This window comes from Camelus bactrianus, chromosome 15, assembly GCF_048773025.1.
Source record: "Camelus bactrianus isolate YW-2024 breed Bactrian camel chromosome 15, ASM4877302v1, whole genome shotgun sequence".
Classification (NCBI taxonomy): Eukaryota; Metazoa; Chordata; class Mammalia; order Artiodactyla; family Camelidae; genus Camelus; species Camelus bactrianus.
Genome location: NC_133553.1, coordinates 43,188,704 through 43,203,466, shown reverse-complemented (window position 1 = coordinate 43,203,466; position 14,763 = coordinate 43,188,704). Strand labels below are relative to the sequence as shown.

Genomic DNA, 14,763 nt, shown 5'->3' with positions numbered 1-14,763 from the left:
CCACACCGAATCGTAATTAAGGCCAAGAGAGCAACGGGAGCGGTACATGATTATCAGCAGAAGACAGCGGATATAACTCCAAAGAATACCATCATTTAAGGTCCTGGGAAGGAGACCAAGGAGTGACCAGCAGGAGGAAAACCACAGATTTCATCTGGTAGCCTTTACTACAAAGGATCAAAATTAACGTATTTCACTTTGGTGTAACTTCCCTATGGTTTCAGTGTTAAATTACTCTGAACGATGGCTGAAAGACAACCTATCTCCATTCATGTTTTCTGAAGTTTGAGCTTTTGTGACACCTTACATTCCTTTCATCAAGTACAATCAAATCTACTCTACTTCTTTCAAAAGCTTAACTTACACTATTTAAAAGAAATAACCTCTTTTCATCCAACAAGCTGAAAGTGTAAAGCTTATAGAAAGCAAAACTAAGAGAGCAACTGAAGAGGAATGTGGTGTTACTTAAGAGTACAGCAAATACGTGACAGGCTTTTTTTAGTCATCCTGTCACTCTGAATCCCTCTGAAAGCCTGTCAGAGGGAGGCCATTTCTGAACCATATGAACGCAGTTGCCGTGCTAACCTTGCATTCTTCTCTTACAAGTTATGGCCTGACCCTATTCTACAGCAGGTAAAAATGCTGTAGCATTTTATGTAATAATCCCAGAAACATAATTAAGATAAAAAAAACTCATCATTACATATGCTTTACAGTTATGTTGGTCATATTCCTGAGGTTAAGTTTTTCCTTTAGATTTTTTTAAGCTTTGAAGATTGAACAAAATAACATTTTGTTAAAGAAGAAAAAGCCAGGCAAAATATTCTTAATTCTGAGACTAGACACCCATCTACTTTGGCATCCATCACATGTGTCAGGAGTACAACGGGTCTGAGATATTACCGAAATTGGTTGAAGCTGATGACTATTTTATCTTAAGAGTCCCATAAGAATGATGACAAATCAATAAACTTGATTAATTTGGCCAGTTGGTGTGTTCTTGCAACCTAAGGAAATGCACTATTCTTCCAAGGATCTGCAAAACAAATACTGTATTCTGAAAGATAATACTTGATTAAAATTTTTTTACCTTTATTTCTGCTCCTTTTGATTTTTTCTGCCAATCCCATACAGTAAGCATATGCTCATTGGAGTCATCAATAACACATAAATGAACACCTGAATCCTAAAGAAAAAGTCAATTTAAATAAGGCATTTTAAAATTTTCAGACAAGGCTGATATTCTAAGAAGAAATACCATATTATTAAAACTGCCAACATTAAGATAATCCAAAATCCTTTAAACTCATGATTCCTTTAAATATAATGAATATACTATTTACTAAGACTGTATTTTCTTCAGAAATATTATAAAGATTCTTAAACTTTTTTTTCTATTTTTAATTTTTTTCCCTAGGTTGCTCTCCATTTGTCATCAAGCCACTTCTATTACTCAGAGATAGCAAACAATTAATTTGAGGATACCCTAGACCATTCTGAATCTTATGCTTCCTTCTTGCTGACTGTATTTAAAGTATTTTCCTTTGCAGTAGACATGAAATGTCTGTAACGTCACAACTTTGCTCCTAAATTTTGACAGTTTGATGGAACAAGTTGAAATTAATGGCTATTTTCAAGTTTCCCAATTTCAGTTTTCCATGATATACCTGATTTACATTAACACAAATAAATAAGATAAGTAAAAACATAACTAAATTCCTTTTAATCTATTTTTCTGAAACTATTTTCATTCACATAATTTGTACCTCCAAGTTTAAGGAAAAAAACCACAAATGATATTAAAAGACTATCTTTTTTTCTAGTAGCATTTGTAGTGTGTGCCTTATGATGTCTACGGAACAAAGAAATGTGGTGGTGATGAGTGAGAAGTACTGAGGAAGAGCAGAGCTTACTCTCTTTACTGTATCTGTCTTTTACCCCATACTGGAATGATTGCCTAAACTAGGAAAAGTTATAGAGTAAAAGGCAATCCAAGATAGTCTTAACACTGTAACAGCAGTATCAACAAGATGACAACAGTTGCTGCCACAGAAATTTTAGGGAGTAAAACAGGTAATAAAAGTGTTTCCCTTCTGCCATCTTATCTTCTTTTTCAAATGCCTTTCTCCCAATTCTTGACTCATTAAGACCCCTTGACATTCAGTGCTTTCAAGCTAGTAAAGTTCCTATATCCACCCAGACTTATCTTTCTGCTCTAAAAATGTCCCTTCCTCTTCCATGTCTCACAAATCTCCCATAATCCAGAATATAACTGCTGATAGCTAGGAACTGAACAGATAACATGAATACATAAATGTATTCTAAAGCATGAATGAATCCCAATAAAATATGGAGAGGTACTTGTGTCTGAAATTAAAAATTATGGATCCTAAAATGTAGAAGTTCTCCTGTATACACTACAATATATGATTCAAGCTGAAGCAAGGCAGGCAGGGTATAGCTCACTGGTATAGCGCATGCTTAGCATGCATGGGGTCCTGGGCTCAATTCCCAGTAGCTCAACTAAAATAAATAAATAAATAAAAACCTAATTACTTCCCTCTACCTCCCTAAAAATGCTAAAGTAAAAGCACATCTTACTGCTTGTTTCAATTTTACTATGCTATGTGTGCAGTGTCATAACCACTTCTTGTTATTACATTAGCATCCTATTTCAGGACAGAAAAAAATTATGTATAATTAAGTGTAATATCCTGGATCCTATCTACACCAAAGGACGTTAGTACTGAGGTTAAAATGCTGGCCATTGCTAAGCACTAGCTAACATCTCATTTTTCAATTCAGAGTTATCACTTTATATGAACACATACACACACACACACACACAAACTGAGCTTAACTTCTTTTCTGAGTCTTTGTGTAGCTTACTTATTCCTTTGAAAACTGTTACTTACAGCTTTTGAAAAATCCAGGCATCCTACTCCACGTTCGAAAGTTCCAAGTCCAATAATTTGCAGTGTAGATAGACTAACTGAATCCCACACTCTGACATGGGGTTGCAGGGGCTGCAAAAATAAGGGGAAAAACACAAGCTGGTAGGGCTTTACTAGTGTTTAGGTAGATGAAAATAACCATTACCACAAGAACTGTTTGCCGTCTTTAAAAAATAATAGGTATGGATAGACATCTAATAAAAAATAGCTACTACATTTACACAAGCCCTGAAAGAATCTCGAACAAGTATTTTCTTCTCATACCATGAAAATAAGGAAATAACAAGTGATGATAGTAGCAGAAAATGATTTGAGTATTTACTAAGTATCTTACATGTATTAATGTTTTTAATTCCGCATAGTTCTACGGGTTATGCACTATTATAATCACCATTTAACAGATGAGGAAACTGAGACAGAGATTTAAACAACTCGCCCATAGTTATCCAGCGATTAAAAGGTGGAGTCAGGATTCTAACCCCAGTAAGTCTGCTCTGTAAACATGATCTTTACTCCTGAGAAAATGATGTCTTTTTTTTAAAAAAAAAAAAGAAATAAGTGTCCAATAAATTGCTAAGGAAACAGTCCTTAAATAGAATTTAGAACTGGAAGGGGTCTTAAAAGTCATTCAATATAATCCTTCTAAGTCCTTTTCTTTAAAGAAGCTGAAGCCAGAGACTGTTGTGAGTATAGTCAGTCATGTGTATGCTAATCAGTCATCATTAATATTCACTGTTGATCCTTACAAATAATGGATTTGTCATGTAAGCCAACTTAATAATATGAAATAGTAACTGAAAAATGTTTTAAGTGTTCAGTTCTAATCACATATAAAATCAAGGGCCCATCCATTTAGGGAAATTTCAGTACCTTCTGGCAAACATAGATAATTTATTCTGTTTAGAAAATATGTAACAAGTTTATTAGTTCTCCCATTTTTACAAGTAAATAGTTTCTTTAGGGAGAACGCTTTTTTTAAAAAAAACATTTTAATATGATTCTCTTTTGTTTTTTTTGGAATGTTATTACATTCTAATATTTTTTCCCTGCTTATACTATAAATCCCTTGATAGTTTCATTTAAAAAGAATACAATAAATGAGCTGTGGTTAAAATTACAACCAATTCCATTCTAGTAGCAATATCACTAGGTACAGAATGCATAAAACTGTGTCACTCACCCTTCCATCCTTATCCACTCCAGCTATCTGTCCAGTTGCAATCCTAATTTTGTCAGGATGTATAGCAAGGCTAAAAAGCAGTATTAACAACAGTTTTAAATACAGGTAACATGTAAAACAGCAGAATCATGCCTCAGTATCAACATTTTTCAAACAAATAGTCTTTAAATCATTAATAAATGCCTCTGTGACTCATTTATTTTATTTTCTTTAGCAAATCAAATAAACATCAATTACCTAAAGGATTTCTTTCCTAAGTTTTCAGCTGTACTTCTTTCTTTTTAAAACTGAGCAAATTATTGGAGCACTAAATATGAAGAAAATATTTACTCATAATTGTCGCATGATAAACTATTTTCTTTTGTTCCTTTCGAGTCCTGAACATAGGCAAAAATATTCACATGGCTTTATTAATAGTGAAGATGCAACACTGCATTGTGCAATTTCACTTTATTAAAACATAAGCATTTTCCCATTTTGCCATATAATTCTTACGCATATTATTAACAGCTCTTCTGTCATTTCTAAAGGAACACAGCAGTGAACACCTTCACATTTAGGCCACCTACTTTTTAATTCATTTTTAATGCTAAACTCTTATAAGTCAAACTTTGGGCAAGGAACTATTAAGTACAAATTGAAAATACTGCAGCATATATGCCCACATTTCTCATGATAAATATACAAGTGATGAGCAAGATTTTTTAAGAGATGTCTTCACATTCGTATCTAAAATCTTCCTACGTCTTGCAACCAAGGGGTAAACTCAGCTGAGAATATAAATTTTTTGTTCTTGGTATGTATTACTCATCATTTTCCAGAAGAGTAGTAGCAATTTAAATTGTCATAAGAAATAAAAATGTTTTAAAATTTTCACAACTTTTAAACTTCCCCATATTAAGAATAGTATCTTTTAAAATGCCTTGATGATTGATTGGTATAATTGATATCACTTTAATTTATTTGATCACTAAGGAGGCTAGATTTCATCAATATGTTTCTTTAAGTAATTCTATTTCCCCTTACTTAAATAGTTTATGTCCTTTATTGAGGTCAATTATATTAAAAGTAACTAAAAATCTAACGTTAACATTCTGCCATATTTAATTCAAATCTTTAAAAACACATTCAAAAGAGTAAAATCGCTGAATTAGGTAATATATGTGCATGGTTCAAATATCAAAAGCTATAAAAAGACACTGAGTGCAAGTCTCTTCCCTATTCTGCCCCCATGTGCTAAATCTCATCTACCCTGCTGTTATCCCGGCTCTCTGAAACCCTAACCAGGTAATCACAGTAATCAGTTTCTTCTTATTAATAATTCTGGAACATTTTTACATATGTGGAAGGCAAGATAAATATTTGTTTTCTACGTCCTGTTCACACAAATGGTAGAACACTGCACATTTTCCCATTCTTTAAATCTGTACTTAGGAATACATCTTGGGGATCTTTCCATATCAACACAGAGACCTTCCTCACTCTTCCTTTATAGCTGGCTGCATGGTAACCTGTGGGTACACTACAACTTCCCTAGCCCCAGCTAAAAGATATTTAGGCTGTTTCTGAACTGTATTATTACAAACAATGTTGTAATAAATAATTCCGTACGTAAATTATTCTTCCTTTGAGAAAGGCAATAGTTTAATCATCTCTAAAAGTTTAACAATACCTATGTAATATTTTAATAGTCTAATATATATTCATTTTTTTCTAGATAAAGATATAGTTGCCAGAATAGTACAGACATAGAAGAAAAGCTTTTAAATGTGGGAAAATAATGGATTTAATCAATAGACAATTGAACTTAACAAGAAGTCGTGAAAGTGAGTAAATTTAAAACATGCCTAAACATTTACAAGGTGTTCTCAGATTTTTTATGGTTTGACATCCTATGGGGTATTTTGATCCTTATTCAGCCATGATTTCCTCCACCCACCTCTGCCCCAAAGCCTCAAGTCCAAAATTCATCTACATAAAATAAATTCTCAATCAATATTTAATAATCAGTAATCACTCTCAGAAATATGACATAAGTCTAGTCTGCCCCCCATAAATTTGATGTTATAGACCAGAAGAAAAAGACCATAAAAGATCTGAGAAAGCAGAAGACGTCCCAATTGAAATTAACAGATGAGATGTTTTACTGCTGCGGATACCACACAAACCGTTCTGGAGGCCTGTTAAGTCTTTTTTTCTTCTTAAAATGTATTCCACAGAATGCCCATAATATCCTTAAGTTTTGAGTTTCTCACAAGAAATCATTTCCAATAAAAACCCAGATTAAAAAAAATACAAAAATGAGGGCATGAAATTAAAAAATGAACAAACGTTAAATGATACCAACCATTTCACACAGTCTGTATGACCCAGGTAGTGTCGTTGAGTTCTCTCCTCATAATTAAATAGTACTACTACTGATGCTATGAAATAAACAATTTCCCCGGTAGGAAGAAGGTAAACATTAGCGCGACAGTCCTTTCCTCGATAACCATATCTTAACAGAAAGAGTCAAGGTTTTTAATAACCATAATTTTCAAAGTGTTAAATTAACAATTTTTTCATGGATACTCAAGGGAATCAGGAAGGTGTAAGGAAAGAGGACTGGGAAACTCATATCCTGCCATGAGCCCTGTGTAACTCTGAGACTTTTAATATGCTTAAATCTTAGTTTCCTCATTCACCAAGTGTCAGGCATAGAGCTGAACATTCAGTCTTGAACAAAACAAATGCGGGGCCTATGTCCCTGGAGTTTATGCTATTGCAAAGGTGACAGAAGTAAATACCAAATATATCATTAGAAACTGTAGAAATAAAAATAACAGGATGCTAGTAGAAAGCATAAAAGGAGGATCTAACTGAAATGGAGAGAAAGTGAGAGATCAAAAGAAGGGCAATCTGAAAAAGTGACACTTATGCTTGACCTACATGATAAAGAAGAGACAGCCAGGCACTGTTTGGTACAGGCAGAGTACCTGCTAAAAAGTTGTTCAGAATTACAGGACTGGTGAGTTTTCCCAAGCTAATTTCTGCCAAAAGGAGGGAATGATTCAAGGGCTGGAGGAAGAAGTCGGAGAATGGAGGCAGAAAGCAGAGTTCAAACTATTAGCTCCCTTCTGCTTTGCTGAGAGTTTCTAAGAGAAGTGAGACTTTCTAAGTGAAATCAGGAGAGCTCTGTTTTATATATTCATTTTTTAAAAAGTTTGGTGGTGAAGAAGTTAATTCTGGAGTTAGAATCTACCCTGTTAACCTGAGCTCTTAATAAAGTAATTCACATTATTTTATATGTTACAAATGCTTAACTGATGTTCTTCTTACTTAATTCTTACAACACACCTGGGAGGTACGAGTTATTAACCTCTTTTTATAAGTGAAGAAAGTAAGGTTCATTGTGGGTAAGTGGCAGAGCCAAGACTCAAACACTAGCCTTCCAGTGCTACCCTGATGCCTTTCTACTGCACAAGTATCTACCTTGACATTCACAGAATACTGCTTGCCCTATCTGAAGATATTAATTTTAGTGGTTTTAAATTGCTAACAGCGAAACATACATAACATGTGAAAGGATCAGAGATGACATCTCTTTACTTTCTCAAGTGGTTGCTATGTTTATTATGTTTACTCTTTTCATATAAAGACAATTTTGAAAGGTTAGGTAAACTATTTTTTCTTATACTGAAGACATAGCAAACAAATTTGCTGTCATGCCAGAAAAGGATACGCCCACTCCAGTTTGAGCTTCTCAGGAGGCAGTTCTGTTCTGATGTCGTCATAGTTGTCAACATCAGAAGGAATGAACATCGTAATTGGCCGACCTCGCATAAACATTTTAACATATTCTCCTTCTGTTGAAACACAAGACAAAAATTAAGACAGATGTATTTGCTGAATGATCACAGAAGAGTGGATTATTAATGTGATGCAATAAAAACAAGATAAAAAATAACTACTTCAGAGTTCTATTCTCATTGTATATAAAATTGTTTTTGTATAAAGACCTAGTCTGAAACATTGTAGGAAAAACCACTGGTCATTTCCTTAAGTGAGAGTAACTATTTTCATAATTAAAATATAACTAAAAGAAGGTCAGAAAAGCTGAGATAGAAAAAACGCAAAAGAAAACAGTTTTGTAATGCAAGTTTCTGACAGTTGAAAAGAAAAAAGACAATCAGGGTAGATAACAACCATTAGCACCACACTACTTTGATCAACTCATTGATGTTTAATGACATACAAAAAACTTGGCCTCAGAATATACCACGAGAAGAGGAGTCAGACACCTTCATAAATCAGGATGGGGAGAGAGAGAAGAGCTCTGCCACACAGGGCGGTGGGAGGGAAAGAGGACCAGCTTCCCTCACTTCACAATCCTGCCTACAATCAATCTTGAGTCCAAGCAATTAAATTCAATTATAATATGCTAACACTTTAAAGACAGTGCTAGGAAACAGTTTTCTAGTTAGCAGCATAGGTATAAACACAGCAGCATGAACATCTTTTACTTACACAAACCAATAGTTGCTTATAAGGTCTGCAATAGTCTAAAGCTTAAAAAGACAACTCTAGAATCAAATCAGTACTTATTGCATACCTTTTACAAATGGAAACAATACTTAAGTGAACAGATGAGATTGTTTCTTATGTCTTAAAAACACACACACACACACATACACAATACCCATCCCTGGCCCCAGCACCCTGACCTACATACAGACAGGTTTAACAACATTGATACTAGTTGTGAAATATTTACAAAAGAACCTAAAAGGGAAGGAGAAAATAAGGACTGAATACAGAAGCATAGGCAATATTGAGAACATGTCAACTTGTCAGGCATAACATGAAAATAGTGTTAGAAACAGACTGAAAATGTGATCATCAATAGAGGCTGATACAATCTTATGACCTCTATTAATGACTGAAGCTATTAAGGAAAAGAGAACATAGTAATTCAGTAGTTTACATAATGCAAACCATGGAAGAAGAAGGAAAGAGAAATTATTTGCTGAATGTCTGCAAGTATTTCTTCAGAGTCAGATTTAAAAGTTGTGCCTGTTATGGGTGAGAAGTTCAAGTTATTTTTATTATTATTACTCACAGTGTGCTCAGCCTCAGGGTTTGATCTAAGAACAGGCTAAGACCTCCCACACCATGGTTTTAACACCACATGATGTATGTCTTTATTGCTTCTGAATCTAAGAGTGGGCTCTGCTTCCTGACGAGTTTTAGCATAGCTAAATTCTGATAACTAAATGATCACCAGAGGCAACTATTTCCCTCTGGCAATCATTTTTGTATCCCCTTGTCCTTTTTTGTACAGTTTACTTTCTAAAGGTGCCAACTTGTTACATAATTTTCTCTCCAGGTTTTTTTTTTAAAGAATATAAATTATTAAAGGGAGATATCCTGTCCTTCGGAATTTCTTCCAGGATCTTTGATCAGAGGTGTATACCATAAATGTTTTCTGAATGAAAAAAATAAAACACTTAATAAATGCCAGTTAAAAGAGATTACATGTCCAGCAAAGGCATCAAAGAAAAAAAAACGCTCTCCTTTGTTAAAAGAGCTCAAAATATTGTATTGATTCCTTTATCAAGTGTCATGCAGCACAAGCAACCAAGTATAAGCAAAGCAACTACGTATCTGGCACCTATGAACTTTTCTAATATAATATAAAAATGGCAATACACGTTAGGATGAAAATGCGTTTCCTGCCTGTAAACTGCAGTAAGTACGTTGGAGGCCAAGCATATAATCCGGGCACTGTGAACAATTTCTGAGACTGAGAGGGAGGCAATGCATTATAATGGAAAGAACATGAGCTTTGGAAAAAGACTGATGGGGATCTGAATTCCCGCTTTACCCCTTCCCAGCTATGTGACTTTTGCCTCATTCTCCTAATAAGCACAATGCTAATACTACTTACCACTTAGAATTATGATTGATTAAATAAGATATCACACTGTAAAGTATAAGGTCCTTGACAAATATTTATTTCTTTCCCTTAGAGAAGAATTTATGACCATTCTAAACACTGTCTAGGAATTGCTGATAAGACATGATTTAACACACTGTAATCTCTCTTCATAAGCTTTAATGTGACTGTCCACAGAATAGCAAGTGTAGGAAAATAAGCTAGAATTCTGTAGATTCTATCATGTACACTTTAATACAGGGGTCACAAGTTCAAGCATCTACAGGCCCAGGCAGGAAATGCAAAATGAGGACTGGTTGGTGTAGGGGCACTGGCGTACACCGGACTCCATCTCAGGGAGGCAGCAGCTAATCATTCTCATGAAAGATGTGGGCCCAGGGCTGCTAGATCTTCTCATTTTTCAAGAGAAAGAGAAAATCTGTAATTTACTGTGACATCTCCCAATCTTTAAATGTTTACTCCTTTGCCAACAAAGGGAGAATACCATGAGAAAACATCCTTGGCCTGTATACAGCTCACAGGTCACCAGTTCACAATTTTAGAATTATGTGAGTCTTTACCTTGAGAATCAGATAAAATATATACATGAAGAACCTCTTTCCTCCTCAATCACTGTTGAGTCAAATTCTCACGATAACCTTTTTTTGAGGCTGACAGGTTTCTTGATCTTACAGTCAAACGACTTAACAATTTGTTTTACCCCAATGCTACTTTCTGGTTGTCTGCATTGTAAACTATCATGAAAGTCAAGGGGAAGTAATGGGCCATGGGACTGGTCAAAGAAGACTATGAGATTAGTAACATTAATACATTGATAAAGTCTGCTGGTCCAGAAAATCAATGTGAAGAAAAGAAATGATTAAACTACCTATCTCATGATAATCAGTGAACACAGTCTAGGGCCTTACATATGTATTCAACAGTGAAGCTGCAGTTTTTTAAAATGTAATTAATCTCAACATTTTATCTCCTACCTTGAAAGTTCCTGGGACTGAGAGGGAGGCTATACAGCATAGTGGAGAGAACACAAACTTTGTGATAAAGGCAGACCTTGTTTGAATCCCAGCTTTATCACTTAACTAGCCTATGCTCAAATAAAATAAATATTCCTAATTGAATCTGATCAATGATAACATAGCTTAATTACAAAAGAAGAAATTCTGTGGGATATTGTTGATACCATAAATGTTATTATTATTAGTTCATTTCTCTAGACACATACAATATTGGAACTGTATGAAATCTTAGAGCTCACCTAGTCCAAACCCTTACTTTTAAAGAAAGGGAAACCAAGGCTCAGAGGTCAAATGAGTTTTTAGACTGTGCTCCAAAATATTATGTTACTTAGAACTTGGGAAACATTTTCATTCTAAACTATGTTCTAGATCAGCACTGTCCAAAATGATAGTCACTGGTAGAACATTTAGAATGCAGCTAGTGTGAATTGAGATATGCTTTCAGTGTGATATACACACCAGATTTTGAAGACTTAGTCTGAAAAAAAAAAGGGTAAAATATCTCATTAACGACTTTTTATAGATTACACACTGAAATGATATTCTGCATATACTGGGTTAAATATATTAAATTTAATCTTATCTGTGTCTTTATTTTTTTTAAGTGTGACTCCTAGAACATTTTAAATTATATATGTGTTACACATGACATTTCCACTGGACAGTACTGTTCAGGCAGTCTAGTCCATGTAAGTCCAATAACCTGACAGTACAGCTTACTTATAATCCAAATGGTACCAGCTTGAGCTCTGGATCCTAACAGTAGGAAATCAGAGAGTACAACAGAAAAGGAAGATGTTTCTGTTCTATTATCTCTGGGAAGAGTGAATGCCTGGCAAAAATTTGAAACACTTGATGTTACACTTTTCTTTCTATGTGCTTCCTTCTGGCACACCTCTGAGCCTTCCCCTCAGTCTCCTCAGGTTTTGTTAACTCTCCTACTTCAGCATCTCCCCTGGGCTGTCCTATCCCCCAGCATGCTCCAGACTGCAAGATGATCTTCATATTCCCTGATCCAGACTTTCTGAGATAGTTATCTTACATGCTCTGAGAAAAGCAGTACTGCTGAAATGACTCATACTGATACAAACAACTGTTTACTAACAGTATGTATATATTTATAAGATGTTTATCAAAATTTATTAATCTTTCACAGACTGTAACACAGTGAAAGGAAAAAAAAAAAAGAGTAGAAGAAAATTAGTACTGGGTATACTCTGCTCCAAGATTAGTTCCTTCTATGCTTTCTTTCATAGCCTGCTCTATTTCTGCACCTAGAGACTGAAAAAAAAAAAAAAAAAGGCTTTGAAAGGCAATAGCAGAGCCTCAAGGGTTTGGACTATGACTTATCTGTGTAATGGGTACTGCCCATAGAAAGCCTTCTGAACTTCTGGAATGCTTAGTTTAAAGCATCTTTCTCCCAAACTTTTCACTTCAGGAATTCATTTTTATTTGTATTTCACAATCTGTAGAACTGAAGATCACCACCTGCTCAAACTGAATTTTATATTTAACTAAAATGCAGCAGTGTGCTGCTACCTAATTCCAGCAAACAAACAGAAAATTTAAGAATCTTTACTTAGTTTGAGCTTTTTCTCTGATACTAACCAGTTCTATTCCCCAAAACCACAGAGCTAAAGAAAAGGCGGGTGAACAAAATACTGGAAATACTGACTACAATTTAATGGTGGAAAGTGACAAAAACCATTTTAGGAAGGCTAAAAATCTTTTCCTAAATGATTTTTTTTAAACAAAATATTTCAAGTCCTAGTTAATGATCTAGTTAAACTGTAGTAATAATTTTTAAAAATTCCACTGAAACAACGTAATCTGTAAGGATCTTTGAATTTTGAACAAGGAAATTGATTTTTCCTGATAAAGTCTCAATTTCACTCCCTTTTAAAGTTTTAGCTGGACAAATAGATCATAAAAGGTAGACTCCAAAATAAAAAAAGGGGTGCTCACAAATTCAGAAGGATATATAATCTAACCTTATTTTGCAGATTAAAAAAATTCCCAGTTGTAGTGCTTGCCAAATATTATGCAGTTAGTTTTACTGGCTAGAACAAGAACCCAGGTCTGAAAACTTTAACCAAACACTAAAATGTTACCTTAATTTTAGTCATTCTATAGGCAGAGTTCTACTAGACGGTAAATTTTATTGAATTCTTCATTATTTGAGAAGTGGGGTGAGGGTGCACAATGAAGATATTTAAAAAATATGAACCTAGCCCCTTAGGAGCTTATAACAGAGACATAACCAAGTCTTAAGATATCTGCTAATCAACATATATACTAATATAGTAATAAGCCAATTTGCAGTTAACCATTTTCTTGAATCTTTTTAAACCTCTTTTAATCAGATTTCTCTTTGCTGTTTTGTTTATAACTGTGATTGTCACAAAATTACTTGAAAATATCAGATACGGGAGTTTGTGTAAGCATTTTAGATTATTTTTACTGCCTGAAAAAGGCTTTCTTTTGGAAAAGATGAGAAAGAAGTCTATCCCAACAATATAAGGCACATAAAACTTCTAAAGGATTTTCTATATTGCTAAAAACACTTCTCAACTAAGCAAAACATAGTTGTATTTTAAAACACCCTCAAATCACTCATTTATATTCCCAGGAAGAGTTATTTTAAACATTAAACAAAAAAATTCTTTTCATTTTATCTGGATATAGCAAGTTGGATTTAATTTTTTAAAAATAAATTCAAAAAAGAAACTTCAGGTGTCAAAATATTTGTCCCTCTAGCTGTTTCTCAATTAACTACAGTAGAAAGAGAATCAAGAGGCTCCAGGCAAACAATAAAAACCTATATATGACATTCTAATTAAACAGGATTAAGGAGAGACCTCAATTTTATCCTTAATGATTTCTTAAAAAAAAAAAACTGACTAAAAAAAAAAAAAAGCAAAATGTAAAGATCTAATAAATCTGGGTGCCTGAAATATTATTTGTATATATTTTTAGAAAGATTAAAACATTTAACATTCTTTAAAAATCTTGAAGAAGTATTATTAAAGTAAATAATCAGTAGAATATTTTTGGTGAAATTGTTCTTTGGAGAATCAAAAAATATTTGGACAGCCTTGAAACACATTTTAATCCAGAAGACTGTCACCACCACCACCAAGAAATCAGATCTCTGCTTCACAGGGCTTAAAAAAAAAAAATCTCCAACAGAGAAGAGGTACCCCCTTTTTGGTCTCCTTTTAAAATACAGAGAGTACTTGGACAAAGCCCAGACCTAGGGATCCAAGTAGTGTTTATATAGCCTATTTAAAATAGGCCAGTATCTAAATTTTAGAAGTCAGTGTGTTTTTTGGGAAATGCAGTATTTGGTTTCCTGGTCTTCCTGCTTATTCACACTCAAACAGACTTAAAGCTAGCACCCTGCTTTCTAAATTCTAGAATCGCAAAGTTTTGGATACCATCTCAGAAACAACAAGGAAAGATTCTATCTGTAGCTCAGTTAAGGGCTTTTCACTTTTTTTTTTGGTTTATTTCAAGCTGCACAACCTCTCAGCAGGTGACAGTATATTCCCCCAGTAGGTAACACAATACACAGACAGTGTCAGTAGGACACTGCTATCCTATACACCTACAGGTAAATTTTAGCTATTCTTTCAGATACAATTTTAGTTTACACAGGTGTGATCTGGTTTTTGGATA

At 34.2% G+C, this 14,763-nt stretch overlaps 1 protein-coding gene across 3 annotated transcripts in view; it reads right to left on the bottom strand.

The window, feature by feature from the left end:
• EML4 (EMAP like 4) overlaps positions 1 to 14,763 on the bottom strand; it is a 125,358-nt gene that overhangs the window by 34,458 nt on the left and 76,137 nt on the right. For all 3 annotated transcript variants that reach the window (XM_010967700.3, XM_045504853.2, XM_010967704.3), the window contains 5 exons: positions 7,856 to 7,979; positions 6,482 to 6,631; positions 4,135 to 4,204; positions 2,916 to 3,026; positions 1,091 to 1,186 (listed from right to left, as the gene is read on the bottom strand). In XM_010967700.3, coding sequence (XP_010966002.1) covers positions 1,091 to 1,186; positions 2,916 to 3,026; positions 4,135 to 4,204; positions 6,482 to 6,631; positions 7,856 to 7,979 — 551 coding nt within the window. The remainder of the gene's footprint in view (positions 1 to 1,090; positions 1,187 to 2,915; positions 3,027 to 4,134; positions 4,205 to 6,481; positions 6,632 to 7,855; positions 7,980 to 14,763) is intronic.